Source organism: Choloepus didactylus, chromosome 9 (genome assembly GCF_015220235.1).
Source record: "Choloepus didactylus isolate mChoDid1 chromosome 9, mChoDid1.pri, whole genome shotgun sequence".
In the NCBI taxonomy this organism is placed as follows: domain Eukaryota; kingdom Metazoa; phylum Chordata; class Mammalia; order Pilosa; family Megalonychidae; genus Choloepus; species Choloepus didactylus.
In genome coordinates this window covers 111,465,532-111,492,622 of record NC_051315.1, presented here as the reverse complement: position 1 = coordinate 111,492,622, position 27,091 = coordinate 111,465,532, and the positions used below count along the sequence as shown (strand labels likewise).

The 27,091-nt window shown below is 46.7% G+C and overlaps 3 protein-coding genes across 11 annotated transcripts in view; 1 reads left to right on the top strand and 2 right to left on the bottom strand.

Moving 5' to 3' along the window:
- Positions 1 to 206: 206 nt before the first annotated feature.
- Positions 207 to 4,129, bottom strand: LOC119544023 (mitochondrial chaperone BCS1). Of its 3 annotated transcripts, none has more exons than XM_037849000.1 (8): positions 3,988 to 4,129; positions 2,381 to 2,749; positions 2,141 to 2,280; positions 1,752 to 1,946; positions 1,422 to 1,485; positions 1,014 to 1,183; positions 679 to 796; positions 207 to 533 (listed from the first exon to the last, which is right to left on the bottom strand). In XM_037849000.1, exons 2-8 carry the CDS (start codon positions 2,698 to 2,700, stop codon positions 281 to 283), a joined length of 1,260 nt encoding a protein of 419 aa, XP_037704928.1. In that variant the 5' UTR covers positions 2,701 to 2,749; positions 3,988 to 4,129; the 3' UTR covers positions 207 to 280. The 3 variants fall into 3 exon arrangements, with proteins under 3 accessions (XP_037704928.1, XP_037704930.1, XP_037704929.1); XM_037849002.1 differs by lacking the exon at positions 3,988 to 4,129 and adding an exon at positions 2,985 to 3,631; XM_037849001.1 differs by lacking the exon at positions 3,988 to 4,129 and having other exon boundaries at positions 2,381 to 2,809.
- A 2-nt stretch (positions 4,130 to 4,131) lies between these two features.
- Positions 4,132 to 25,440, top strand: ZNF142 (zinc finger protein 142). Of its 5 annotated transcripts, XM_037848992.1 has the most exons (10): positions 4,132 to 4,356; positions 4,606 to 4,752; positions 8,182 to 8,503; positions 11,842 to 12,441; positions 13,368 to 13,535; positions 14,438 to 15,262; positions 17,009 to 17,186; positions 17,968 to 20,890; positions 23,713 to 23,818; positions 24,782 to 25,440. In XM_037848992.1, the coding sequence occupies exons 3-10, from the start codon at positions 8,224 to 8,226 to the stop codon at positions 25,249 to 25,251; spliced, it is 5,550 nt and encodes a 1,849-aa protein (XP_037704920.1). In that variant the 5' UTR covers positions 4,132 to 4,356; positions 4,606 to 4,752; positions 8,182 to 8,223; the 3' UTR covers positions 25,252 to 25,440. The 5 variants fall into 5 exon arrangements, with proteins under 5 accessions (XP_037704920.1, XP_037704921.1, XP_037704919.1 ...); XM_037848993.1 differs by lacking the exon at positions 4,606 to 4,752; XM_037848991.1 differs by having other exon boundaries at positions 4,132 to 4,752.
- The window catches only part of PLCD4 (phospholipase C delta 4), a 20,660-nt gene continuing 18,140 nt past the window's right edge, over positions 24,572 to 27,091 (bottom strand). The window contains exons 17-18 of one of the 3 annotated variants that reach the window (XM_037848998.1): positions 26,913 to 27,020; positions 24,572 to 25,649 (exon numbers count right to left, since the gene is read on the bottom strand). In XM_037848998.1, the coding sequence (XP_037704926.1) occupies positions 26,914 to 27,020 (107 nt within the window). In that variant the 3' untranslated portion in view covers positions 24,572 to 25,649; position 26,913. Of the gene's footprint in view, positions 27,021 to 27,091 lie in introns of all 3 variants that reach the window. The other 2 variants (XM_037848997.1, XM_037848999.1) reach the window with 2 other exon arrangements.

Genomic DNA, 27,091 nt, shown 5'->3' with positions numbered 1-27,091 from the left:
ACCACTGTGTATACACTTGCATGTTTATGTTTCACTTGAATGCGTTTACGTAGAAGAATGGACGTCCCTGCTTACTATAGTTGTTGCTCTTCTCTCTTCAGCTGTGCCCCCATCATTGTTTATGTTATTGCCTGACACCTATAGGGATCTGCAAAAACAGTCCCTTTTGTTTCACTCCAGTATCAGTACAGTGAGGGATGCAGGGGGCTCAGAGACCAGAGTAGTGTGGCAGGTGTTTATTGATCTCCTAGAGGAAGAGAGATGAGCACAGCCTGGTTGGTCACCTCCTCAAAGACTCAGCATTATGAATTGCCCCTGCAGGGTCATTTTTATACAACATGAAATAGCCCTGCACCTGGGCAGGACTGATCTGGGTTGTAGCTCGAAGGACATGTTCTGCAAAGGACTCAGCCAAGGAAGGTGCTTGCCCAGGATAGAACCTCTGGAACATCTGGGTCAGCTGCCAATGTGAGCAGTAGCCCACGTACTCTTTCAAGTCTACTCGCCCAGGGCGTACTAGGGCAGGGTCCAGCCTAATAAGAGACAGTGGGGAAAGCAGAGTCATGGGCATTAGTACTGCTGGTATCCAAAAAAGATGATAGTCCCCTGGGAACCTCCTGATCCTCCAAGGCACAGAGGGAATGGAGTCTTGCCTTTCACAGGCTACCCCCTTCTTACCTATCAACATGGTTGGTGGTCATGAATACAATGCGAGCCTCAGTGGAAGCTACACCATCCAAGGCATTGAGCAGTCCACTAAAGGTCAGACGACCTAGACCTTGGTATTTTACTGGGTCTGGAAGAAGGCAGGGATGAAGAAGCATGGGTAGTCATAGCCTTACTGTAAATTAGCATCTTCCCACCCTCTACCACGTTCCCTGCTTATTAGTGCTCCTTATGGGCTCTTGTGCTAACCCAGATTTCTATTTTCTTACACTGTTCCTCATTTACTCATGTACCTAATTTACTCTCACTTACATACACTCCCCTTGCCCCCAGCATCCCTCACTTACTCTCTGCGGCCAAGTCTCGACTAAGAAAAGCAGCATCTACATCTTCCAGGAGCACCAGGCTCTGCTGTGGGGCCACGCTTAGCAGGTGATTAAGCCGGTCATCAGAGAGGCTAGAGTCTGTGAGACTCAGCAGGCAGATGCTGTGCTCCAACTCCCCAGCCAGGGCAGTGCTGTGGGGGTGGAGATGAGGGGTGGGACAACAGAAGGTGGTAGGTAACCTGGGAATTCTTCCTTGGGCCAAGCTTCTCTTTTGCTAACTGTCCTGGAAGGTGTGTCTCAGAGGTCTAACCCACCATCCCACTCTGATGTTCACAGGTCTCACGTTTATCCTAGACCCTGTTCTCTCAATTTATTTCCCTTTCCAACCCCATCAGCCTAGTTTTTCTCCAAAGAGTTGACTCTACTCACATAAAACTGCTCTTTCCGCAACCAGGGGGCCCATAAAGCAGGTAGCCGCGTCTGTAGGGAATGCCTAGGAATACAGCCAGGGTGATAATCAAAACCTAAAATGAACCATGCACTCTGCCCCAGATGTCAACATTCATTCTCAGCCCTGCCCCCTGGAGGCCTGACGACCTTGGTATTGGAAGAAACCATCCCTATAGGCAACGTTTCTTTCCCCTTCATCTATGAGAGTCAGGCTAGAGCTTTATACTCCTCCCATCTGGCCATACAGACCCATCTGTTTGCTCCCTAACAACATACCCAAAAGAGCCTGACAACACAGCTGCTTCTCACCTCTGTCAGTGTACCATTTGGGGTTATCGATGAATTCCTGGATATCTCTGACAATTCGGTCAGCCAGACCCTGTTCTAGAACCACAGAGCTCAGTGGCCGCCGGCGACGTGGATAGCCAAAGGGGCGCCATTCAGAGCCCACAGCTGTATACATCACTGTCTTCCCTTCCTCCTGCTGCAAGGCTAGCTCTCGAGCTGGAAGGGAGCAATGAGAAAAGGCCAGTAATTCTTCTCTACCATGGCTGATTTTTCAACTAGGCATAGAGCTGTGCTCACACAGCTTCCTTCTGGATCCTCCTCTCCAAGGCTGTTCTTCCTCTGATGTCAAATACACTGAGCCCTGTAGAACCCCCATCCCCACGATTAAACCTGCCTGTGCAATCTCATACCTTCTTCCAGGATGCTGAAGAAAACCTTGCGGTCAGTGCCCAGGGCCGTGAAAGTGACAGATTCCCAAGGAGTCCCAGTCTGTAGGTCTATCATCTGCATTTCTCGACTTCGTTCCACCCGGATCCATTTCCCCTGATACCTGAATAAAGAAGGGCCAAAATGGGATGCATGAATGTGTCAAACCCACCTCTCCTCCTCTTTTTCTACCTCATAGAACCCTCCCTGACTCCCAACCTTACCAGATAAAGTGATTTCCAGGACTAGGGACAAATTCAAACTTGGTTGAGATGCGGCCGCTCTCATGCTGAAGGTACGAGGTCTCGACACTGAGGTGCTGAGTACGGGTACTGTGGCGGGTGAGCCAGCTAAGCAACCAAGCATAGCTCCTGTCTCGAGCAGGGACTTCCAGTGTGATCATGTAATGGCGTCGGAATGCCACCAGGCCCAGCTGGGCGCCCTTCCGGGCCAGGGCCAGGGCTGTGCCCACACCCACCAGCCCAAATCCAGCCCCAAAATAGGGATTGTCCTTCAGGGCCAGAATAAAGTCTGAGAGGGGCATCTTGAAAGGGAAACACCCAGCCTTACAGGCCCTGAGGCATTATCAAAACCTGGGAGTGGGGAGCAGTGGAGATGAGACAAAGTACAAGATTAGCTTAGAAACTGGATGCCATAATACCTCCCCACCCCCACCCCCCCTCCCTCTTGTAGAGGCTGGGAACAAGAAAGACAGGTGAGCATTACTGTGTTTCAATATCCTCCCTTTGTGGGGTAGAGGCAAGGGCCAGAGAACTGAGACTCCCCAGGCCCCTCATATCATTTTGCCCTTCATTAGCCTGCTCATACCTGTTTCCTGCCAGAGGACCGTGTTTGGAGATCCCTTAAACCCAAGAAAGCAGTGTAAATGGCTTCACATCAGGATAACAGATGGATAGAATTTTTGTGGTCCCTGGGACCAGTTGAGATAGAAAGGAGCCTACTGGCTGGAGTCAGCAAAGGGTGAAGGACATACTGTCTTCCCTTGTTACTCTTGTAACCATGAGTAGTGTCTTTCAAATATTTTCCCCCTTTCATGCCTGTTGTCTAATGACCTGCTCTGTTCAGACCTTTATTGCCTCCCATCTGGAAACGGCCTCTTAATGGCCCTCCACTGCTTGCTTAACTAGATTGCTACAGAAGGGATCAGACCTTTCTTCATCAATCCTGTCACTCCAATCCTATCACTTACCCTGCTCTAACACGTCCAACAGCTAGCTCCCAACAGATCACTACTGAACGAAGTACAAATTCCTCAGCCTGTACTTAAGGTTCTCCGTTCTCCACAACAAGGCGCCCACCTACCTGTCCTGGCTCATCTTTGAACGCAACCCTTTCAAAAAATATGCAAGCAACCTCCCAACACCTTGCTCATGCATGCCATTCTTTCGGCTCAAATGCCCGTTCGCCTTTATTTTCATTCTGGCCAAACGAAATCTTGCCCGTCTGTTACTTCAAGGGAGCCTTTCCCGAATCCCCTCCCCGCCCCCCCCCCAATAAAATGTGACCGGGTCAAATTCTAGACTGTAAATCCTGAAGGGCAGGGGCCAAATCGTTTCTAGTAACCCCCGGCCCTGCCGCTTTGCCCTGCGCCTGACACATAGGGCGGTGAATTGACAGCCGTGACCTCAGCTGCGGCTCAGAGCCGGGATCCAAAATTCCAAAACACCCATGCATGGAAGGCTGCAGACAAAGCCTTGCCTACCCCAGGTCTAGGCCAGAAGCCCAGAAGCCCCCTCCCGACCCTGGCCCACACCCCAGTTGGCGCCTCCAACAACGTGGTTTGGAGTAACCGATCACCCCGCCCCCTTACCGCCATGACTCTCTGGCCCTCCCTCTCGATGGCCCTCCTCATTTTAGGGGGGCCGCAAGGCTCCGCCCCCGAGCTCTCTCATCTACTTCCCGCCACACCCATCAAGGGGGGTGTCATGCCGCTCTACCCCACAACTCTCGATGGTACTCCTCGGGCTTTCACGCCGTGGGGGGAGGAAGGAGGCGGAAACTATAGAGAAAACCATAGACTACCCCGTCACCTGACAAGAAGAAGAGAGAGCGGCCTCAATACGCCAGATGTGCTAGAGGCTGCTGGGGCGGAGGCGGTCGCACAAAGGGCGTCCCGGGAGATCGCTCCAGCCGCTGGTTGACCATGAAGATGCGGCTCCGGCCGGCTCTGGGCCGGGAGGTGAGTGAGTGACTGCGGGGCGGGAATTGGAGGAGGGTGCGGGTGGAGCCAGCAGGAGGCGAAAGTTTCTCAACCCGAAGACGAAGGTGGGCCTGGCCGGTGGAAGTCTGGAAGGAAGTGTTGAACAGAGCACGCCGACGAGCGAGGCCTCGCCGCATGACACCAGCCCCGCGCCTCTGCCGCGTCATTGCTTTGGATTGCCCGGGCTGCCTCCTCAGAACCATAATCCTGACGATGCTCCTTCCCAAGCCTTGCAGATTACAGAACGCCTTTCCCATTTACTGGCTGCTGTGATCTCCTCTCCCGCCCGACTATGTGGACCCTGTCATGACCTCCACTTTACAGATGGGAAAACTGAGGCCCAGAGAAGCTACTGTAACTGTCCAACGCCACGCGGTGAGTCAGAGCCCGAAGGCAAGTGGGAGCACCGGTGCTTTGGCCCCCAGGCTTTCTCGTCTGATTAATTTGACCTTTCTTTTCCGCAATGCCCCTGCCCCCAAAATAAGCTCATCTCTTTTCTCCTACCCACCTTACGCTGCCTTCAGTGGATAAAGGTTCTCGCTGTAAACTGTACCGCGTCCTCCTTGGCTTCCCGCTGAGGCCATGTAGGGCCGAGCTGGAAGCTTCTCCAGAGCAGAGATTATATTCAGTAAGTAGTGGCTGCGGTTTCCAGAGAATCCTCTGACTATAAAAGTCACTTCCTGGTCACCTTCTGAACTCCCAAATTTTGAGTGGCAAGGTTCTGGAGAACAGGTCATATCAGATCTTTTTTTTAATATTTCACATTTTTTTATTATAGAATATAACATATACATAGAAGTGATGACTTTAACAAGTGCAATTTAACAAGCAGTTAGCATATTTCAAAGAATGTTATGGGTTACAGTTCCAGTTTGTTATTTCCTTATTGTGATATATAACATATGCAAAAAAGTAATATCTTTCAAAGTATGATTTAACAAGTAGTTTTATATGGGCAATCTCCAAAAATGTTATGAGTTACAGTACTGTGCTTTCAGTTATTTCCTTATTGTGAAATATAACAAATATACAAAAAGTTGATAATTTTCAAATTACAATTTAACAAGTAGCTATAAACAAATTTCAAAGGATGCAGTGGATTACAGTTCCCCATTTCCCTTCTTTCCTTTTAGCTATTCTAATACCCTAGCAACTAAGAAGAAAATTATGTAGAGATTCAGTACTTATAATCCTTTGTTAAATTCCATCTTATCTCTTGCTACCCCTTCCTCTAGTTTAATCACTTTCCCATCTTCAGGGGTGTCTAGGCAGTGACCACCCTAACTTGTTCATGTTGAAAAGGGGTGTCGACATTTGGGGAAAGGGGACACATCTGGTTGATGTTCTTAAAGAGGCTATTGCTCTGGGTTTTGGGACTTAGCTGGCATGGGAGTTCTCTGGAGGGTTTAAGTATCTGAAGAATAAACTTAGTGAATAAAACTTCTATTTAGTCTCAAATAGATCTGGGTATTTTTTTAGGGTTTTCGGGACTACTGTTGACTTGGGCTTATCATGCTGTGGCCATTTGACATAACTAGCTGAAGCTTGCATTGAAGTAACCTCCAGGAGAGCCTCCTGAACTCTTATTTGAATTCTCTTAGCCACAGAAACCTTATTTTGTTGCCTTTCTTTTCCCCCTTTTGGTCAGAAAGGGATTTTCAACCCCTCAATACCAGGATCAGGCTCATTCCCGGAATCCATGTCCCACGTTGTCAGGGAGACTCATTCATTTGGGGAGTCCTGTCCCATGTCGGGGGGAAGGGTGATGAATTTATTTGCAGAGTTAGGGTTAAAAAGAGAAAGTGCACATTTGAGCAACCAAAAGAGTTTCTCTGGAGGTGACTGTTAGGCATAAATATAAGTGGGCTTAGCCTCCCCTTTGCAACCATAAGTTTCACCTAAGCAAGCCTCAATATCGAGGGCTTGACTTATAAAGCAGGTGGTTCCTAAGTTCACATGGCATGTGTTATGTCCATGATAATCCATCAATATCTCACATTATCGTCACTTAGCTGTACAGTCTTCATCACTCTCCATTTTAAACAATTCTCAAGATCCAAAACACCTTGTAGCTCTTTTCAGCCCTTAATTATTTGTCCCTAGTATTTGTATGGTACTAGTATGGTATTCCTATTAATTATGGTCCCTAGTACACAATAGGTAGATTTTTCCCATATACCTTTCTGTTGTCAACTCTCTGTACTAGTGTCATATCTTAGAAGTATATCATGGAAGCACCTATCTATATTTGTAGTGATCTGTGGGATGCGTGCCTTTAAACAATTCCTTTCAATCCTGTTCACCCTCAATACAGCTCTGATACTTATAATCCCACTGACAATCAATCATCACCCTTATCCATTCCCCTATCTTTGAATTCACCACTATTTACATATAACATTATCATTCCCCCTCACTAGCTTCTGTCTATCACTAGGTCCCCAATATTCTACATTATAAGACATTGATTGTACATTGTTCAGGGAGTTCATAGAAGTGGTAACATACAGTCTCTCTCCTTTTGTGTCTTACTTATTTCACTCAGCATTATATCTTCAAGGTTCATCCATGTTGCCATATGTTTCAGGACCTTGTTCCTTCCTAATACTGCATGTAGGTTTCTTTATGCATGTTGCTTCTCAACAGCAACCTGATTTCTTCCTAGCCTTAGATCTTTATGGACCTTCTATGGCTTGATTCTGTGAAGTGATTACTGTTATTATTCTTATTAGTTACTAATTACTCAGCTTAACCTCATTTTACCCGTGTATAACAGGATATACAGTTTAACCATCATTCATTTCTCAGATGTGTTCCAGTGTTAATTTGAGGCCATAGTCTAGTCAATGAGCTTGAAATTTCTCCAGATGTCTTAGTCTATATGTGAGGAACCACCTGGTTGCCAAGATACCTAGCTTTGCTCTTACCTGTCTCAGGGTATACAGTTCTTCACTGGAATCCTTCTGTTGTCTGAATTGCATAGATTTTTGGTGGTTTGAGTCCAGTGAAGTGATAATGTCAATAAGCTCCACTCAGAGTCTAGGAGGGAGACCATTGGGTACACAGCTATGTGTGTCATGGTCTGATAGGGCTGTGCACAAAGTGCCACTAGGTCTGCAGAAGACAAATTTAGGTTAAGAGTGTCAGGAAACCTTTATAGGGAAGTGATATTTGTCCTGATTCTTAAAGGATAGTTTGGAGTTGGTTAGGCAGACGAGAGATGGAGAAGGGGAAAACGTACATCAGGCCAAGAGGAAAGCATGGGCAAGAGTGTGGAAGCAAGAGAATGTAGTGAGACTAGAGAATGGCAGATTTTTTTGGTATGGCTGGTTCAGAGATCTGGTGAAGGGAGAGACAGAAGATGAGTCTGGAGAGGTCAGTAGGGACCAGATCATGAAGGGTCTTAGAGCCATGCTAAGGAATGGTGAAATCATAAAATGTTAAGAGGAAAAGGTACCTCTGAGATCCTTTGGCTCTGCCCAGATAAGAAAATGAAAACCAAATTGCTTAATGATTTGCTGACAGTCACTTAGCTAAGTGGTAGCAGAACAAGAAATAAAACCTGCAATCTTTAATATGTTGGCTGGAATTTGTTGGTTCTCTCCTAATATTGGCTCTATTTATAAACATTTTTATACTTTTTTTTTCTAAACGTAATCATCAAAAGGAAATCCCTTTAGGTTAATAAGGTGCAGCATGCTGCATGCAGGGAAATGCCTAAGTGGACACACAGGGCTGGGCACCCACAAGTGGGAAGAAAATGAGAGTTCTAACTCTATTTTGTTTTGTTTTTCTTCCGATTAGCTCCTCAGCACTTAAGAGGCCACAGCGCCCAAATCGGTGGTGATGACAGACTCCTTATTGGACTCCCAGCCAGCCAAAAGCACGAGGGAGATGGAAGGACTGTGCCCTGAACTGTTGCTGATCCCCCCACCTCTCCCTAACCGTGGAGTCCTGGGACCCATGCAGAGCCCCTGCCCCTCTGGGAACCTCACACCTCTGCCTGCTGACCCAGGCTGCCTGCTGGTAGAGGCCACAGCAACGGAAGAGGGCACGGGAAACATGGAGATCATTGTGGAAGCAGTCGCTGGAAACCTGTCTCCAAGTACTCCTGGAGAGACCCCAGGTACAAACACAATTGCTAGCAAGCCAGTGGGACAAGCAGCCCTGAGTTTCTCTCTGTGCTGTTTTGGATCTTTCTCTATAAATATGATGAGAATACATGGTGGCTACTTCAAGATGTTATAATTTGGTTTGCAGTTGTTGATTGTTGATTGAATGCTGGTGAAGTGGTGCACAACCTTGAACTGAGCTCTTGGCAGTCTATTTCCTGCGAGAGCTCAGGATGGGGCTTTGTGTCTGCTAGGCAGTAAACCAAAAGGGAAGAGCATTCTGATACCTCTGCTCAGTTCAGGCTTGTCCTTGCTTTTATAGTCCTCGAGGATTCTTTTCCCCTTATTGACTCTCCCACCCAGGAACTGCCACCAGGGATTAGGCAAAAGGCCAAGCCTCTCTACCATGTTTAGCTTTCCACAGGTAATCTGGTATTTCCCTGCCCCAGTTTCTTTTGCATAACATAGTTAAATCATGTAAGACATGTTGTTAAGAGTGGGAGTTGAGCATTTATATTTATCCTAGGAGAAAGAGTCTCTTTATTCTTCCCAGGTCTTCAAGCTCCTATTTTTTGGAAACTTCTGTTCTTTTAACTGCCATCCTTCAGCTACAGTTGTCACCACTTCCCTTGGCAGCGTAGTTTGGAGACAAAAAATATTGAGAAAGATTAGCTAATTTGATCATGTAATATTTCTAAACTTCCATGTGGTAAAAGAAATCACAAAAGAAAGGGCCTGGGAAAAATATTTGCAGTATACAAGAATAATTAATCTTTACATTCAAATAACTCCACAATAAGAAAAACAGTAAAAATATGAGAAATTCACTAAAGAAGAAATAAAAATAATCAATAATCAAATGGAAGGATACATAATCTCACTAACACACAAACTAATAACTAGTGTTGGTGAGGATGTAGGGAAAGAGATACTATATTATAGTGCTTATGGAGAGTATGAATTAGAATAATATTTTGGAGGTCAGTTTAACTACTTACCAAATTTTAAAATATGCATACTCTTTGACTCAGTAATTCCTCTTCTAGGAATCTGTCTTATAGAAGGAAATACATGCACAAGGATACAGGGATAAGGGTGCATAGGGCAGCTTTATTTGTAATGGTTGGAAACAATCCAAACGTTTATCCATAAGGGCAGAATTGCATTATGGTTTATCGATGCTCTGAAATACCATGAACTGGGCAAAAATATATGAGGTAGATTTAAATATACTCATATATAAAAATATCTTTGACATATAGCAAGTGGAAAAAAAATAAAAAGCAGACAGCAGTGTTCAACCTTGCTGCCCCTCCCCCCAACCTTTTTAAATATTTTTTAAAACTAAAACTGTGCAGATATATGGATGGAGCATGTGTTTGCATAGGAAAAGGCCTGGAAGGATACATACCAAACTGGGGTATGCTTTGGTATCTTCTGAATTTGTTGCAATGAGTATGTATTTTTTTAACACAAAAATAATGATAAAGAGAACAATGATCTGTAAAATAAATGTAGAGCTCAGGTTTTATTGTCAAACAAACCTGGGCTTGAGTCTTTGCTCCACCAATAACAAGCATGGTGGCCTTAACCTGTTAGAATCCCAGGTGCCTCTTCTCATAAGGCTGTTGGGAGGAACAAATGAGAGTGTTTTATGAGCTTTTCTCATGGTCCTGCTCATTGCTCAAGAAATGGCAGTAATTATTATGGAGATGATTTGGCTCCCCTCAAAAGGGATGATCTCCATTTTATGGATTCCTATGTCTGAAAAATCCAGTCATCTCACTCTGCCTGAGCTGTCTGCTCTCTAACTTGACTCATTCCAGAATTTCTCTTCTCTAACTTGACATTGTAGTATCTTGTGTGTAGTGAATGCTCAGTTAATGTTAGGTCTTTCTGTCATTCTCACTGGTGCCATACTTCTTCAGTTCTTCTGCTCTTTCTATAAGTCCTAAATAATCTTCTTTCTGATTTTGATGTTCTGTCTAAACTGAAGAGCCCAGAACCAGACACAGACCTGGTTGGGGCCTCATTGAGAAGCATGGGAGAAGCATGGTCCACTTCTCCAAAATTTGTTGCCTGGCACACTGCCTTAATTGTAGTTCTAAGCACAGCACTACTTGCTGAAAGAGTGTATTTGCCAGCATGATGGACAGTTCCTTAGTGATTCCTGCTATATATTTAGGTCCTCTTCTCATCTGCTCTCACCTTTCTTTTTTGCCTTTATTTTTTAAAGTGTAATTATAGTTATTTGTGTTTAGAGAATAAAAGCAATGCATGTTCATCACTTTTTTAAAAGTCATTACAGAAAAGGGTAGAGAGAAGACAAAAATCATCTATAATCCCACTACTCATGGGTAACCGTTGTAAACAATTTAGTGCATATACTCTTCCAGATTTTCTTCTGCGCATATAATCACAGACATCTTTCTATATAAATTCTATTATATGTACTGTATTGTAACTATTTTTAATCTGATTTACTGTGAAGATTTCATTGTGAAATGAAAAACATTTCATTTCATTTCAACTCAACTGCGTGCCTAGCCTTCCATTGTATGTACCTACCTTAATTTATTCACCAATTCCTGTTTTGGAACATTAGTTTGTTTCCAGTTTTCTGCTGTTATGAACCACTCTGTGATACACATCCTTCTACACACGCTTGGGCACTTGTGAAAGTGTCCCTACAGAGTAAATTCCTAGAAGTTGAATTACATATTTTAAATTTTAGAACAAATTGCCCTCCAGAAAATTGTTATCAGGTTACACCCTCACTAGTAGTATATGCTTTTCCTGGTTTCCTCATATTGCCAACACTAGTTACAACCAATCTACTGAACCAGTAGAGAGGTTTTTGATTTGCATTTCTTTGCTAATTAGTGGGCCTGAATATCTTCTTTTGTTTACTAGTTGTTTGTATTCTTTGAATTGTCTTTTGATGGCCTTTGCCAATTATTCTGTAGAGTGTCCATTTTTTTAATTGGTTTGTAAAGTTCTTTATAGAAGTTGAAAGCAATACTTAGTCATTTATGTTGCAGATTTTATCACCAGTTTGTCATATGTCTTTTGGCTTTATTGGATAATTTTCTTCTTTTGGAAATTTCTAGTTTTTATTTGGGCAAAATATTTATTAAGCTCTTATTTTGTGCCAAGTATTATGGGAGATACTGGGAATATAAATGCATGCGCAAGGTAGACTGTCTTGGGCAGTCCAAATGGCAGAGCCAGATTTAAAATCTATCTCCACTCCATGAATATTAAAATATCTACATTTTCTACTAGGAACAGACTCCCATGAGTCTCATTCCATCTGATTCTGTACCTTTCTCTGTTGGTCCTCTGCCTGCAGGTGTCCTGGTAAAGGTGGTGGAGGTGTACTTCTGTGAGCGCTGTGAGCAGAGCTTCGCAGAGCCCACTCTGCTTGCCCTGCACCAGTGCACTGAGACCCTTATACAGCCTGTGCAGGGCCTTTCTAGCCCCTTGGGCTCTTCAGAGCTGCCCCCTAGCAACCTCACCCTCCCTGGCCCTCTGCAAGGCCAGAGCTCACCAAATAGCCCTCTGCCATGCCCCGTGTGTAGACAGGAGTTTGCCCAACCTCAGGCCCTGAAGAGCCACTTCAAGATTCACCGAGGCACTCCAGACATCTTCTCCTGCCCAGAGTCTGGCTGTGTGTTCTCCACTGAAGATCGCAAGGGTCTACAGCACCACCTGAGGCAGACACACAGAGCGGTTCCTGTACCCTGTTCTTTCCGGGGCTGCCCCTTGCTCTTTGGGAGCCAGCAGGACATGGAGCTGCACCGGCAGACCCATTACCCTTTCCACTGCAGCCACTGCAGCTTCGTGGGCTCCAACGTCAAACTCTTCAGGCAGCATCAGCGGAGCCATGGAACTGGGACACAGGGAGAACCTTCTGCCATTCAGAGCCTTCCATCCCAGGAGCTGCTGCCAGGTATGAGGCAACAGGTCCAGTAGTCCCTGCCTTGAATGCAGCCAGTACTGGTCTTTTAGGAGAGGTGGTAGTTTTCATGCCATGAATGTGCATGAGTATAAGGGAATGCAGAGTAGTGGCTCAGAAGGACAGGAAATCATGGAAAGTCACCTAGAAACCTTGGACCATTCAGAATATATGAATAAGAGGGTATCTTTGTCCCTGGAAATGAGTGAAATTTGGCTTTGGCTGCATTGTGGCCTTGAATTTGCTTAGCCAACATTCTCTTGTGATCCATTTCAAAGCTTTCTGGGTGCAAAAGCAAAAATGCCCTTCTTGGTCTTTAAAAAAAAAAAAACATGGAGTGATAGAGGAGCAGGAGGGAATAGAGAAAATGGACTAGGAGGGGCTTGCTAAGATTTAGTTATGCTCTGGTCTGAAAAAGAAGACCTCTGTTTCCTGGGAAAGAATCCTTATGTCTTTGTCCTGCAGAGGCAGCTGCCTCTCTTGGGGGTAGAAGGGTTGGATTTGAAAGGGCAAGGAGTAACCCTGAATTGTTGAGTTGGGTTTCTCAGTAGAACAATTTGGGGATCAAGAATGGGGTATGTTCACAGGGTCAGCCATTATTAGTGCTGGGGTCCTGAACCAGGGAAGTACTTTCTACCCATTCTCTACCTCTGAGTCCCCCAGTGACCTCGAAGTTCTTATCTTCAAGCTCTCTGAGGTCGGTGTTATTTGATTTAGTATAGACTGGAGCAGTGCTGACAGCTGAGCTCCTAGTCTTTCTATCCCTGCCTCGAGACAATAAATTCATTTACCTTTAACCCAGGATTCCCTCATGCTAAATGGGGAGGACGGTGGGTCTTCCAGCCAGTAAATGGAAAAGTACACGCATTCAGTGCTGTCACTGGCTCCTGTAGACTTCATCAGGTTTTATGTATCTCCAGCACCCAAACTGCCCCCAGGAGAGGGAGAGCCATCAGATGGGGCAGATGCACCCTTGCCTGGGCAGGAATCAGCTGAAGAGGAGGAAGTAGTGGAAGAGGAGGAGAGTGGCACCCAGAAGGACACCCAGAAAGCCCTGGAAAAAAGCCAGGAGATTCAGGAGTTGGAAGGTAATAACATCATTAGACTTGAGGTTCTTGAGTGGTAGGGAGGAATGGACTGTGAAAAACCTGGCATTGAAGATCTAGGGTTTGTGTCGTCTGAGCTTTGGTTCAAGCCCTTCAGTTCTTTCTATTCTACCTTGACATATCAAGTGGTAAAATGTTAAATGGGTAAAGACTAATAACATGGAGTAGGGGTAAACACAGTTTGCTCTCCTGGGCTGGTTTCCTTAGGCAGAAAGCTCTTTAGCTGGGGTTAGAGGGTGGGAATGTAATGTCCATTATATGAAGATGCCAGAAGTTATTGATGATCAAGCAGCAGCTTGTGTTGTCTGGCATTGAGCCCACTGAGATTTTTTTCTGAATCATTGCTTCCCAGTTTTCCATTCCACTAGAACAACATTTGAAACCCATCCTACAGGGAGCACATTTAGTTCCAGGTGAAAAGGAAGGATCTGATTGTATTTATTACCAGTTCTCTATTTAGAATCCAGTAAGCCAGTATTTGGAAGTGAGAATCCTTTACTTTCTTGTCCCTGTGGCTCACTTCCTATGGTGTGCTTTTCCTTCCAACCAGCCCTGCTGGTTGGTATCATAGAACAAGGGCAGAAAGAACAGGAATGCCCCATCCAGATTGTTATTTTGAGCAGCTCTAAATAAAGGCTCGGGTGGCAGGGTGGAGTAGAGCAAACAGGCCATGGCAAAGTCTGAGAAGTCTTCTGTGATTTTGTCTCTCCGAATACTTGAGTTCCTTGTGTCACTTCTTTGAGAGCACAGCATTTGTATATGGGCAAATTGTGGTTCTCCCATTATCTGGCCAGCCCCTGATCCATCCAAGAATCTTGTTCTCAATGCTCTGTGCATTCCCCTGATTATTTCCTTGATCCCTATACACTTTCCTCCACTCCCAGGGGATGCAGCTTCCAGTGCCGAGTCCTTCTTCAAGACTCACATGTGTCCAGAGTGCAAGCGCTGCTTTAAGAAGCGGACACATCTGGTGGAGCACCTACATCTGCACTTCCCAGACCCCAGCCTCCAATGCCCCAACTGCCAGAAGTTCTTCACCAGTAAGAGCAAGCTCAAGACCCATCTACTGCGGGAGCTGGGCGAGAAGGCCCACCGCTGCCCGCTCTGCCACTACAGTGCAGTGGAGAGGAATGCACTCAACCGCCACATGGCCAGCATGCACGAGGCTATTTCCAACTTCTACTCAGACACCTACACCTGTCCTGTCTGCCGTGAGGAATTCCGCCTCAGTCAGGCTCTCAAGGAGCACCTCAAGAGCCACACAGCTGCAGCTGCCACAGAGCCGTTGCCTCTTCACTGCTTTCAGGAGGGCTGCAGCTATGCAGCGCCTGACCGCAAAGCCTTCTTAAAGCACCTGAAGGAGGCCCATGGGGTGCGGGCTGTGGAGTGCCGCCATCACTCATGCCCCCTGCTCTTCGCCACAGCCGAGGCCATGGAGGCCCACCACAAGAGCCACTATGCCTTCCACTGCCCTCACTGTGACTTCGCCTGCTCCAACAAGCACCTGTTCCGCAAACATAAGAAGCAGGGCCACCCTGGCAGTGAAGAACTGCGCTGTACCTTCTGTCCCTTCGCCACCTTCAACCCTGTGGCCTACCAGGACCATGTAGGCAAGATGCATGCTCATGAGAAGATCCACCAGTGCCCCGAGTGCAACTTTGCCACTGCCCACAAAAGGGTGCTTATCCGACACATGCTGCTTCATACAGGTGAACTGTCTTCCGTCCTTACAGTAATGCAATAATAGTAATAATAATAAGGATGATGATGATTAACACGAGCTTTTAGTGTGTATCAGACACCACATGAAGGGCTTTGCATACATTTTCTCATTCAATCTAGTATCCCTAGGTGATAAATCTAGGATCAGATAAGTCTCATTTTTCAGATAGACTTGAGTGCCCGTCAGCTAGTAAAGTGGTCAATTAGGATTTGAATCCAGGTAGTCTGATTCTGTCTGCTATGCTGTTGGCCTAACCCTTAAGCCCCTGTTCAGTTCTGCCTACGCCTACTCAGGCTGACCAGGACAGATACCTGCCTTTGCCATTTTAGTTTTGGGATGTGCTGTGAGAGACAGGGTGAGGGGACTGAGCCATCCATACAAGCCTAAGCATCTGTGACATTGAAACAGGTCACCTCCAGTGACCTGGAAGTTGCAAATGTTTCAACTCAGGACTAACTGGTTACCAGCATTACTGATGCTTTGGAGGACAACCAAATCAGGCTTCCTGCCCCAGAATCATCCTATTTGTGATCTCTTTGTAAGCATCAGCAGATGGGCAGAGCATCAGAGAATCTCATCAAAGGTGAGAAGGCAATTTTAGGCAGCTTGGGGTGAAGCCATTGTTGTTCCATTTAAACAGTTTGTTTCTACACCTGCTTTAGTACAAAATCTTGTTTCTGAGGTTATTCTTAAAACCTTACATCTGTATAGTACTTTACAATTTTCAGAGGTCTTTCAGATGCATTATCCATTTAACCCAAACAACCTTGTAAGGAAGGCAGGTGAAGATGAGAAAACCAACCCCAAGAAGTTAAGTTCCAAGATCACACGGCTAGTATGAGAATCAGAGCCAGAACACCATGCTGCTTGCCTTTCCCCCTAGGGAGGGAGGCTCTCTGGGTGGGCAGGGATGCCAGGGAGGGGGCCTGAGGGGCACCCCCCAGCTTTTAGTGCCAGGCCTTAACCAACTATACACACAGTTTGTCCTTGAGTTCTCTCTGGGCACCCTTGAAGACCTTGGGACATTTCGTTTAATCTTTACAACAACCATGTGAGATCACTATTTTTCTTGCCCCCTTTTTGGAAACAAGGAAACTGAGATTTAGAGGAGTTAAATACCTGCCCAAAGCTGCATAGTAGTAAACTAGAATTTGAACCACCATTTCATAGTTTTGTGACTTTCTGTGCTTTAATATCCTTATCTGTAAAAGGGGGGTAATAATAGTACCTGCCTCATAGGGATGTTGTTGGATTCAATGAGAGACATTTTTATGAAGTGCCTGGCACATAGTGAACATGAATAAACGCTGGCTACTAATATTTTTATTCTCTGCCAGTTTCCAGAGTCAGAGTTCTTAACCACTGTGTCCTATTGCCAATTTTTTTTCTCTTTCTCTTCCAGAAAACTGGAAGAAACTGGGCCAGATAGAGTACTTGGCCATTAGTGCCACCAGGCTGTATAACAAATCAAGGGTGGACTTTAAACCTAGTTTTGAAAAGCTCAGTCTTTACTTCTTCCCATATTCATTGGTTTAGGAGTCGGGGGAGTAGCTGCCTGAGAGGGGTGTGAAGCAGCATTGAATATTATGATGCTTTTGGCACCTCAGGCAACACATGGAGCTTTCTCTCTTGCTAGCATCACAGCAGGCTTGATGGGGAAAATGATCTGTCAGCTCCCAAAATCTGTGTCTGACCTGTGTTCTCTCCCATTTCATCCCCACCACCCACAAAGGTGAGAAACCTCACAAGTGTGAGCTGTGTGATTTCACATGCCGGGATGTGAGCTACCTGTCCAAGCACATGCTGACACACTCCAATGCCAAGGATTACATGTGCACTGAGTGTGGTTATGTCACCAAGTGGAAGCACTACCTCAGCGTGCACATGCGAAAGCATGCAGGAGACCTCAGGTACAAATACCCATGCACCCCCATCCCTGTCCCAGGAACTTCGAGCCAGGTTAGCCAACTCTTGGATCCAACTCCCTGGCCCCAGTGCTCTCTCCTCTCCCTATAGAAAACTTTCCAACACAGCTCCATCATCTCAGTTCCATTGTCACAGCTGGCTTCTGTGCCTGTAGCGCACTCTGTTATGGTGCCTGCTCTCTGGGCTCAGGGAAGGGAGGTTGGACCCAGAGACTAAAGTATCACCTGAGTTCTCAGAAATCCAGTCCTGGGAGAGTGGACAGATGCTGTACTCATGACTCCAATCCTGGCCCTTTCCAAATCCTAGCCAGTTCCTCTCTGAGCTTTGGGTCCAGCTGGATAGAAGACTTCTCCATGGCTTCCATGCTTCCGTGGGAGAACGGGAATTAGGCACAGAAACCTGCCCTATGGGGCTATAGCAGTGTCAGCTCCTTAGAAGTCTGTGGTGGGTCATGCTGATTCTTCCTTTAGGAAGCAAAATAGAGCAGGGATTAGAACACAGGGCTGCCAGGGTGCACGTCCTGCCTCTGTTCCTCACTTCCTTTGTAACCTTAGTCAATTTACTAACTTCTATCTGTCTTAGTTTCCTCCCTTGTAAAATGGAGTTAACTAGTTCATAGGGTAGTGGACAGGAGGAATAAGTTAGATGATGCATGTACAATACTGAATGTACAGCTTAGCTGATAGTAAGTACTTTTTCAGTGACGGTTAGTTATTATAATTGATTTGTCATTGTGATTGCTTCCCATCTCTGCCTCCTTGTCAGATACCAGTGCAACCAGTGCTCCTATCGCTGTCACCGGGCAGATCAGCTGAGCAGCCACAAGCTGCGGCATCAAGGCAAGTCCCTGATGTGTGAGGTGTGTGCCTTCGCCTGCAAGCGGAAGTATGAGCTACAGAAGCACATGGCGTCGCAGCATCATCCTGGCACGCCAGCCCCACTCTACCCCTGCCGCTACTGCAGCTACCAGAGCCGCCATAAGCAGGCCCTGCTGAGCCACGAGAACTGCAAACATACTCGCCTCCGTGAGTTCCACTGTGCCCTCTGTGACTACCGTACCTTCAGCAACACTGCCCTCTTCTTCCACAAGCGCAAGGCCCATGGCTATGTGCCTGGGGACCAGAGCTGGCAGCTCCGCTATGCCAGCCAGGAGCCAGAGGGGACCAGACAGTGCCCAACACCCCCACCAGACTCAGAGCCCTCAAATCAGCTGTCTGGTCAGCCTGAGGAGCCAGGCCATGACCTGGGGACTGTGGTTAACCCCAGCTTGAACCAGGCCTCACCAGAGACAAACGAAGATGGTGCCAGGAGACAGGATGGCAGTGAGGCTCCTCAGGGGGGTGACCTGGTTGGCAGTCCAAGCCCAGTGGAGGTAGATGAGAGCAGCTGCACACTACACCTAGAGGCCCTGGGAGTAGAGCTGGAGCCCATGGCCGAGCCACCCCTTGAAGAAATTACGGAAACAACCCCTGTGGAGTTCAGGCCCCTGGATCCCTCGGGGCCTCTGGAACTCGAAGGACCACATGGAACTTTGACAGAGCTGCCCAGCTTTGAAGGCATTGAGCCATCTGGCTTGGGTGCTGAAGAAGAGCCCATTCTGGAGAAGCCAGAACCTGAGGACCCCAGAAATCCCCCATCTTCAGAGGAGCCCCCTAACAGCTGGATGGAAACTTTCAAGGCAACTCCACCTGCTGAGACAGCATCCTTGTCCCCATTCCCTGAATCAGAGTCATTACTTAAGGCCCTAAGGAGGCAGGACAAAGAACAGGCAGAGGCACTGGTGCTGGAGGGGCGAGTGCAGATGGTAGTGATACAGGGAGAGGGACAGGCCTTCCGCTGCCCGCACTGCCCTTTTATCACCCGCAGGGAAAAGGCCCTGAGTCTGCACTCCAGGACTGGGTGCCAGGGCCACCGAGAGCCCCTACTGTGCCCTGAGTGTGGAGCTAGCTTCAAGCAACAGCGTGGCCTCAGCACCCACCTGCTGAAGAAGTGTCCTGTTCAGCTCAGAAAGAACAAGGGCTTGCTGAGACCAGATTCACCTATCCCTCTGCATCCTCTGCCCACGGGCATCCAGGCCTCAGAAGATGCAGAGGGTGCAAAGCCCCCATCTGCACCATTAGAAATAGAATTAGGGCTCCCAAAAGAGGCTCCTGTGCTGCCCAGAGAACCAGAAGAAATAGGGGAGCCTCCTGCCACACCCTCTGGCTCCCCAGTCCCTCCTGCAGGGAACTCCTCACCCATAGAGACCCCTGAGAAGTTCCACTTTGAGCAGGGCAAGTTTCATTGCAACTTGTGCCCATTTCTTTGTTCTCGGCTCTCCTCCATTACCTCTCATGTGGCTGAAGGCTGCCGTGGGGGGCGTGGTCGGGGAGGGAAGCGAGGGGCCTCCCAGACCAAACCTATTGTGTCCCCCCTGAGCAATGGGAACTCTGCTCCCCTGACCAGTAGGGGTAGAGAGTCCAGTCCTGGTGGTGGGGACACAGCTCTGGCTCCAAGGCAGAAGGGGGCTCGCTTCTCCTGCCCCACATGCCCCTTTAGCTGCCAGCAGGAGCGGGCTCTGCGAACTCACCAGGCCCGGGGCTGCCCCCTCGAGTCTGGAGAGCTGCACTGTGGCCTCTGCCCGTTCACTGCCCCTGCTCCTGCTGCCCTGCGGCTCCACCAAAAGAGGCGGCACCCCACTGCAGCCACAGCCCGTGGCCCCCGGCCCTCTCTGCAGTGTGGGGACTGCGGCTTCACCTGTAAACAGAGCCGTTGCCTGCAGCAGCACCGGCGGCTCAAACATGAAGGGGTGAAGCCACACCAGTGCCCTTTCTGTGACTTTTCCACCACCAGGAGGTACCGGTTAGAGGCACACCAGTCCCGGCATACGGGTGTTGGCCGCATCCCCTGCAGCTCCTGCCCCCAGACATTTGGTACCAACTCGAAGCTTCGCTTGCACCGGCTGAGGGTGCATGATAAAACCCCCACCCACTTCTGTCCACTCTGTGACTACAGTGGCTACCTCCGCCACGACATCACTCGCCATGTCAACAGCTGCCACCAGGGTACCCCAGCCTTTGCCTGCCCCCAGTGTGAAGCCCAGTTCAGCTCAGAGACAGCACTCAAGCAGCATGCTCTGCGCCGGCACCCCGAGCCCGCACCTCCAGCCCCTGGCTCTCCGGCAGAAGCCACCGAGGGCCCCTTGCACTGTTCCCGCTGTGGGTTGCTATGCCCCAGCCCTGCCAGCCTGCGAGGACACACCCGTAAACAGCACCCACGCCTTGAGTGTGGGGCCTGCCAAGAGGCCTTCCCTACCCGGCCAGCACTGGATGCACACCGGAGGCAGCAGCATTTCAGCCACCGCTGCCAGCTCTGTGACTTTGCTGCCCGGGAACGAGTAGGCCTGGTGAAGCACTACCTGGAGCAACATGAGGATATGACAGCCGCAGCAGTGGCCTCAGATGGGGACAGGGATGCTAGCCAGCCCCCTCTGCACTGCCCCTTTTGTGACTTTGGGTGTCGCCATCAGCTGGTGTTAGATCACCATGTGAAGGGGCATGGGGGCACCCGGCTATACAAGTGTACCGACTGTGCTTACAGCACCAAGAACCGCCAGAAGATCACGTGGCACAGCCGTATCCACACCGGGGAAAAGCCCTACCACTGTCACCTCTGCCCCTATGCCTGTGCTGACCCCTCTCGCCTCAAGGTAAAGTCAGGGACCATGGGGCAGGGAGTGAAGGATTGTAGGCTCGAGTTCAACTGCCTGGGTTGTCTAATCTTGACTCTTCCAAATATTAGCTGTATGACCTTGAGCAAGTTCCTTACCTTTGCCAAGCCTCAGATTCCTCATCTGTAAAAAGAGAGGCTAATACTTACCTGCCTGATAAGAGTTGTCGCAAAGATACAATTCCACAATACATGCTGTAATAGGTTGAGGATAATCTGGATAATGATAGCAGGTAACATTTATTGAGCACTTATAATATGCCAGTCGTAATTTTAATCCTTTCAAAAACATGAGATAATACTGTTTTTTATTATTACTATTAGAGAAGTTGTAGGTTTACAGAAGAATCACGCAGAAAATAGAGTTCCCATATGTGCCCCCACCCCCATACATTCAGTTTTCTCGCTTAACAGTTTGCATTAATTGGGTAAGTTTGTTACAATTGCTAAAACAATATTACTATTATTATATTATTAACTATAGTCCATAGTTCACTTTAGGATTCACTGTCTGCTTTGTACAATCCCATGTTTTGTTTTTTTTTAATTCCAGTAACATATATAACCTGTAATTTCTCTTTTTAACCAATTCAGATATATCATTCAGTGGTGTTAATTACATTCACAATGTTGTGCTACCATTATCGTCCATTACCAAATCTTTTCCATAAACCCAAACGGAAATGTTGTACCAATTAAACATAAATTCCCTGTTCCCTACCCCTGCCCCACCCCTGGTAACCTGTATTATACTTTCTGACTTGATGAATTTGCTTATTCTTATCTAAAATCAGTGAGATCATGCAGTATTTATCCTTTTGTATCTGGCTTATTTCACTCAACATGTCTTCAAGTTTCATTCATGTATTAGAATTTCATTACTTTTTAAAGCTGTATAATATTTCATTTTATGTGTATACACACCATATTTTGTTTATCCATTCATCTGTTGATGGACACTAGAGTTGCTTCCATCTTTTGGCAATTATGACCAATGCTGCCATGGACATTGGTGTGCAAATATCTGCTCAAGTCCATGCTTTCAATTTTGGGGGGTACATGCCTAGATTTGGGATTACCAAATCATATGGTAATGCTATACTTAACTTTCTGAGGAACCGCCAAACTGTCTTCCACAGTAGCTGCACCATTTTACAAACCCACCAACAGTGAACAAGTGTTCCTATTTCTCCATATCGTCTTCACACTTGGTCTTTTCCATTTTTTTAAATAGTGGCCATTCTAGTGGGGTTGAAATGGTATCTTATGTGGTTTTGATTTGCATTTCCCTAATGGCTAATGATGTTGAGCATCTTTTCATGTGCTTTTCCATTTGTATGTCTTCTTGGGAGTAAGGTCTATTTAAGTCTTTTGCCCATTTTTTAATTGGGTTGTTTGTCTTATTGTTGTTGAGTTGTAGGATTTTTTATATATTCTGGATATTAAACCTTTATCAGATATGTGGCTTCCAAATATTTTCTCCATTCTGTCAGTTGTTAAAATTTTTGATGCACAAAAGTTTTAAATTTTGATGAAGTCCTATTTATCTCATTTTTTCTTTTGTTGCTTGTGCTTTTTTGGTGGAGAGTCTAAGAAACCATTGCCTAACACAAGGACCTAAAGATGCTTCCCTATGTTTTCTTCTAGGAGTTTTATGGTCCTGATTCTGATACCTAAGTCTTCGATCCATGTTGAGTTCATTTTTTTATATGGTGTGAGGTAGGGGTCCATCTTCATTCTTTTGCATAGGGATATTCCATTTTCCCAGTACCATTTGTTGAAGAGACTATTTTTCCACATTAAGTGTACTGGATTTGGTACACCTGTCAAAAATCAATTGGCCTTTGATGTGAGGGTCTATTTCTGAATATCCAGTGAGATATGAATTTTGATAACTGACTCTTCCATTTCTGCAAAGAAAGCTGTTAGAATTTTGATTGGGATTGCATTGAAAATGTAAATCATTTTGGGTAGAATTGACATCTTAACAATATTTAGTCTTCCAATCTATGAACATGGAATGTCCTTCCATTTATTTAGGTCTTCTTCAATTTCTTTTAGCAATGTTTTGTAATTTTCTTTGTACAAGTCCTTTACATCCTTCATTCAGTTTCTTCCTTGAGATTTGATTCTTTTTGTTGTTATTGTAAATGGATTTTTTTTTCTTGTTTTCCTTTTCTGATAGTTCATTAATAGTATATAGAGACACTACTGTTATTGCTTGTTGATCTTTTACCCTGCCACTTTGGTGAATTCATTTATTAGCTCTAGTACTTTGGGGTGGGTTTTTCAGGATTTTTAAAATATCTTTTTCTTGCCTAATTGCTCTGACTTGAACTTCTAGCAAAATATTAAATAACAGAAGTGTCAGTGGGCATCCTTGTCTTGTTCCTAATCTTGGAGGAGAAGTTTATAGTCCTTTCACCATTGAATATGATGTTGGCTGTAAGTTTTTCCTATATGCCCTTTATAGTGTTGAGGCAGTTTCCTTCTGTTCCATTTACTAGTCCTCATTTTATAGATTAGGGGTTAGGTCACCAAGGACACATCCAGTAAGTGGCAGAGCTGAGGTTCAAACTCAGTCAGGGCAGATATAAGGGAAGGCTGAATGGGTTGAGATGGTGTCCAAGTGACCAAACTGGGGACCAGATTGGCAGGCAGTGCAAGTATGGATAGGACGGTAGTAGGGAACAGGGTTATTTGCCAGCAGTTTCTCTGCCTGCTCATCCCTACTTTCACATCCAGTGAGTAACAAGGAGTGTACATTATCAGGGTGTATTCTTTGCTTCTGCCCTTTTCCAGTACCACATGCGGATCCACAAGGAAGAACGGAAGTACCTGTGCCCTGAGTGTGGCTACAAGTGTAAGTGGGTCAACCAGCTCAAGTACCACATGACCAAGCACACAGGTGAGTCTGTGGTTTATACAGGCCCAAGGAGTTCTCCCACCCCTGGCACACCTAACCTCTTTGAGGTAGTGTGTGGTCTTACTCAGATTCAGTGCCAACATCAATTTTTACATTGTGAGTAAAGAGTAGACTGGAAGAGGATGTCTCAGAATGGCTTGCCACCTTAATGAAGACCTATCAGAATCATAAGTGGGGTGAACCTGAGAGCCTGGCCATGTGTACTTTGAAAAAGTTTTCCAGGTACTGGTACTAGTTCACCTACCCTGGCTGAGAACCCCCCAACTCATACCTGAGTGACTGAGGGCAAGTCTCCTTGGTTCCTACACAGACACAACAGAACTATCATGAATAAAGAGAAGTGAAGGACTCCCCTGTTCTAACACATCCTTTTGTTCTCCTGGTTCCAGAATCCATGAACTAACTGCAGTTTCGGGGGGGGAGGGTGTACTTGTGATCATTGCGTATGGTTCCCTATATGTGGAGAAATTCATCAGGTGCATTTCAAGGCCCTCTGCTTTCATAAGTGCTACTTCTCTTACTTCTAACTCTTTTCCTCTTAGCATTTTCTTTTACTTTTTGAGTTGAACAAAGAGTTGTTTTTAAATGGATTCCCAAATCCCATGAGTGCCCCACAACCAAAAGGGGATTGGAATTTCCCATTTGGTAACCCTACCATATTTCAATATTCATTACTATCAAGTGGCTACTTAGGGATCCAGTTAGTCATCTGTTGGTTAGCATCTATTGAGCACCAACTGTGCTGTGTTGGCAGAATGGCAAAGAAGTGTCAGAGAGGAGTGGAACATTCCAAAGATAGGGTCTTAGTCAACCTGCTGCTTGTGTTATGTCCCAGGATTACAGTGATCCTTATGGTTCACTGAACCTTTTTCCACCCCCTTCAATGGTAATTTAAGGATGCCTTACCATTAATAAACCTTCTCTTGTCCTTCCCCTGTCCTGTAGGGTTAAAGCCATACCAGTGTCCAGAATGTGAGTACTGCACCAACCGGGCTGATGCCCTGCGCGTGCACCGGGAGACACGGCACCGGGAAGCCCGGACCTTCATGTGTGAGCAGTGCGGCAAGGCCTTCAAGACACGCTTCCTGCTGCGCACCCACCTCCGCAAGCACAGTGAGGCCAAACCCTATGTGTGCAATGTGTGCCACCGTGCTTTCCGCTGGGCTGCTGGACTGCGCCACCATGCCCTCACTCACACCGACCGCCACCCCTTCTTCTGCCGCCTCTGCAGCTACAAGGCCAAGCAGAAATTCCAGGTGGTCAAGCATGTGCGCAGGCACCACCCCGACCAGGCTGACCCAAACCAGGGCGTGGGCAAAGACCCCACCACCCCCACGGTGCACCTGCATGACGTACAGTTAGAGGATCCCAGCCCTCCCGCTCCTGCTGCTCCCCCCACCGGACCAGAAGGCTGAGAACCTACCCCTCCTTCCAGACAAGAAGAGGGTATCGTCTGAGATGTGCATACTGGAACCAGAGTTTGCCTGAGGAGCTCAGGGCCTAAGGAAGGGCTGGCTTGGGGTTGTCAGGGAGGCTGGACCCCTCCTGGACTCTGGCTGTAGTATTTTGAAGTTGATGGCTATATAAAAGAGACATGAACCACAGCATTGGTTTCTTGTTGAGGAGCACTGTGTTTGTAACCTGAGTTCCCAGTTTCTTTACCATCACCCCACCAAAGTCTCTGGCTATAATATCTTGGTTTTACTCACTCCATTTTTTTCTTTCCTTCTTTTTCCATTTTTTTCTTTCCCTATTTTCTTTTGGCATCCTCAAAACAGTTGTATCAGACTGCATGTGCTTTGTGTGCAATGCTCTATAAAGTATGTTAAACACAAAATGATTACTAGCTTATAGGTTTATCAAAATCCCTGTCTTAACATTTCTTAACTATCATCTCGATCTGACCTGTCCCCTCTCAGACCTCCCTCTCTGTGTCCCCTTCCTTTTCACTCAGTGATTGATCCTGAAACAGGCCCAGGTCTGCCTCTCTAAGCCTGTCTTAGCCCTGGCCCTGCTTCCTACCTCTGAGCCCCTCAGTCCCTGTTGAGGGAAGGTTACCACCACTAAGCCTCCTCCAGAAAACAGCTTTAATTCAGCATCAGTCCTCAGATTGGCTTAGCGGCTCCACTAAGGCATTAAAGCACAGGATAGTGTGAAAGGCAGATGATTGGAGAGTGAGTCTCCAATCTAGAATTCACAATGACTATGTAATTGATCATCTAAACTGGGATACTTGGGGAAATTAAAGAGGATACTGTTAATAATTATGCTGGGACAGCTGACATAAAACATGACTATTCCAGGAAACTCTTGAGGAGGGCTGGGTCCACATAACCCTTTGTCTCCTCCTTTTACATTTAGAAGCTGTTCTATACCCTTCCTGTGTGGCACATGTAGTGAGGGAAGGGTTGCCTCTGGTAATCTCTTGTTTTTCTACCTTTCCCTGCCCCACATGTCTACCCAAATGTCCCCCAACCCTTGTACCTTCTCTGGACAGCAGTGACAGACCATAACCAAGTAAAACCAGAAAGAGAAGCTCTGTTTATATACAGTTGGGGCTAGAGAGGAGTAGTCCAGTGGGGACTTGGAGGATTGTGCCATGTATTCTTCATGGTCTCAGTAGAATCCTGCAGTCAGGTCTCCCGTTTTGCCTGGGGAGCCTTGAACCTTGATTCATCCTTTTCTTGGCTCTTGGCTTTGAGGAAGTTAGGGGTGGAGGAGATAATGCCTTTTTGGGTTTCTCTGCCCCAGGCTCCTCCCTGGGTTTCTAGTTGAAATCCACTTTTGAGCCAGGGTTGATGAGAGAGATTAGACCTAGATCTGGGTATGGGATTGAGGCTACAGCAAAAGAAAGGAGGACATTCCTGTATAGAATACAGAAGGAAAGATACCAAAGGCTTGTGAAAACAAGGGAAAGGAAGAGAAAGAAGGAGAGAAATCAAGTCCTAGATTTGCTTGTTTGGAAGGGGGAGGTAATTTTGAGACTAGGAATGCACAAAGGCGCTCTCTGGAGCATCCTTCCAGGTTTACTCCCTGTGTGAAGCCAGTGCACTCTCCCTCCCTGGGAAGTGCCCACCTCAGGCTTCAGCCCCTTCCAGCCCTTCTCTGATACTGATGTGCACAAAGATGGAAGCTGGGTGAAGGCTGGTACCATCCTTGGAGAGAAGGTATATGTGACGATAACCTGGAAAGGGGCAGAACAGCATTAGGAAGGCAGCCAGAGTTGGGGTCCTGGCCAGGGGTCAGAGGAGTGGC

Bases quoted from the DNA above. Each gene is read 5' to 3' on its own strand.
- LOC119544023 (XM_037849000.1), bottom strand. From the start codon at position 2,700: ATGCCCCTCTCAGACTTTATTCTGGCCCTGAAGGACAATCCCTATTTT. The intron at 797-1,013 runs GTAAGTGAGGGA...GCCTTCTTCCAG, and splicing joins TCGAGACTTGGCCGCAGAGA to ACCCAGTAAAATACCAAGGT. The intron at 534-678 runs GTAAGAAGGGGG...GTCTCTTATTAG, and splicing joins ACCACCAACCATGTTGATAG to GCTGGACCCTGCCCTAGTAC.
- ZNF142 (XM_037848993.1), top strand. From the start codon at position 8,224: ATGACAGACTCCTTATTGGACTCCCAGCCAGCCAAAAGCACGAGGGAG. The intron at 8,504-11,841 runs GTACAAACACAA...CTCTGCCTGCAG, and splicing joins TACTCCTGGAGAGACCCCAG to GTGTCCTGGTAAAGGTGGTG. The intron at 20,891-23,712 runs GTAAAGTCAGGG...GCCCTTTTCCAG, and splicing joins CTGACCCCTCTCGCCTCAAG to TACCACATGCGGATCCACAA.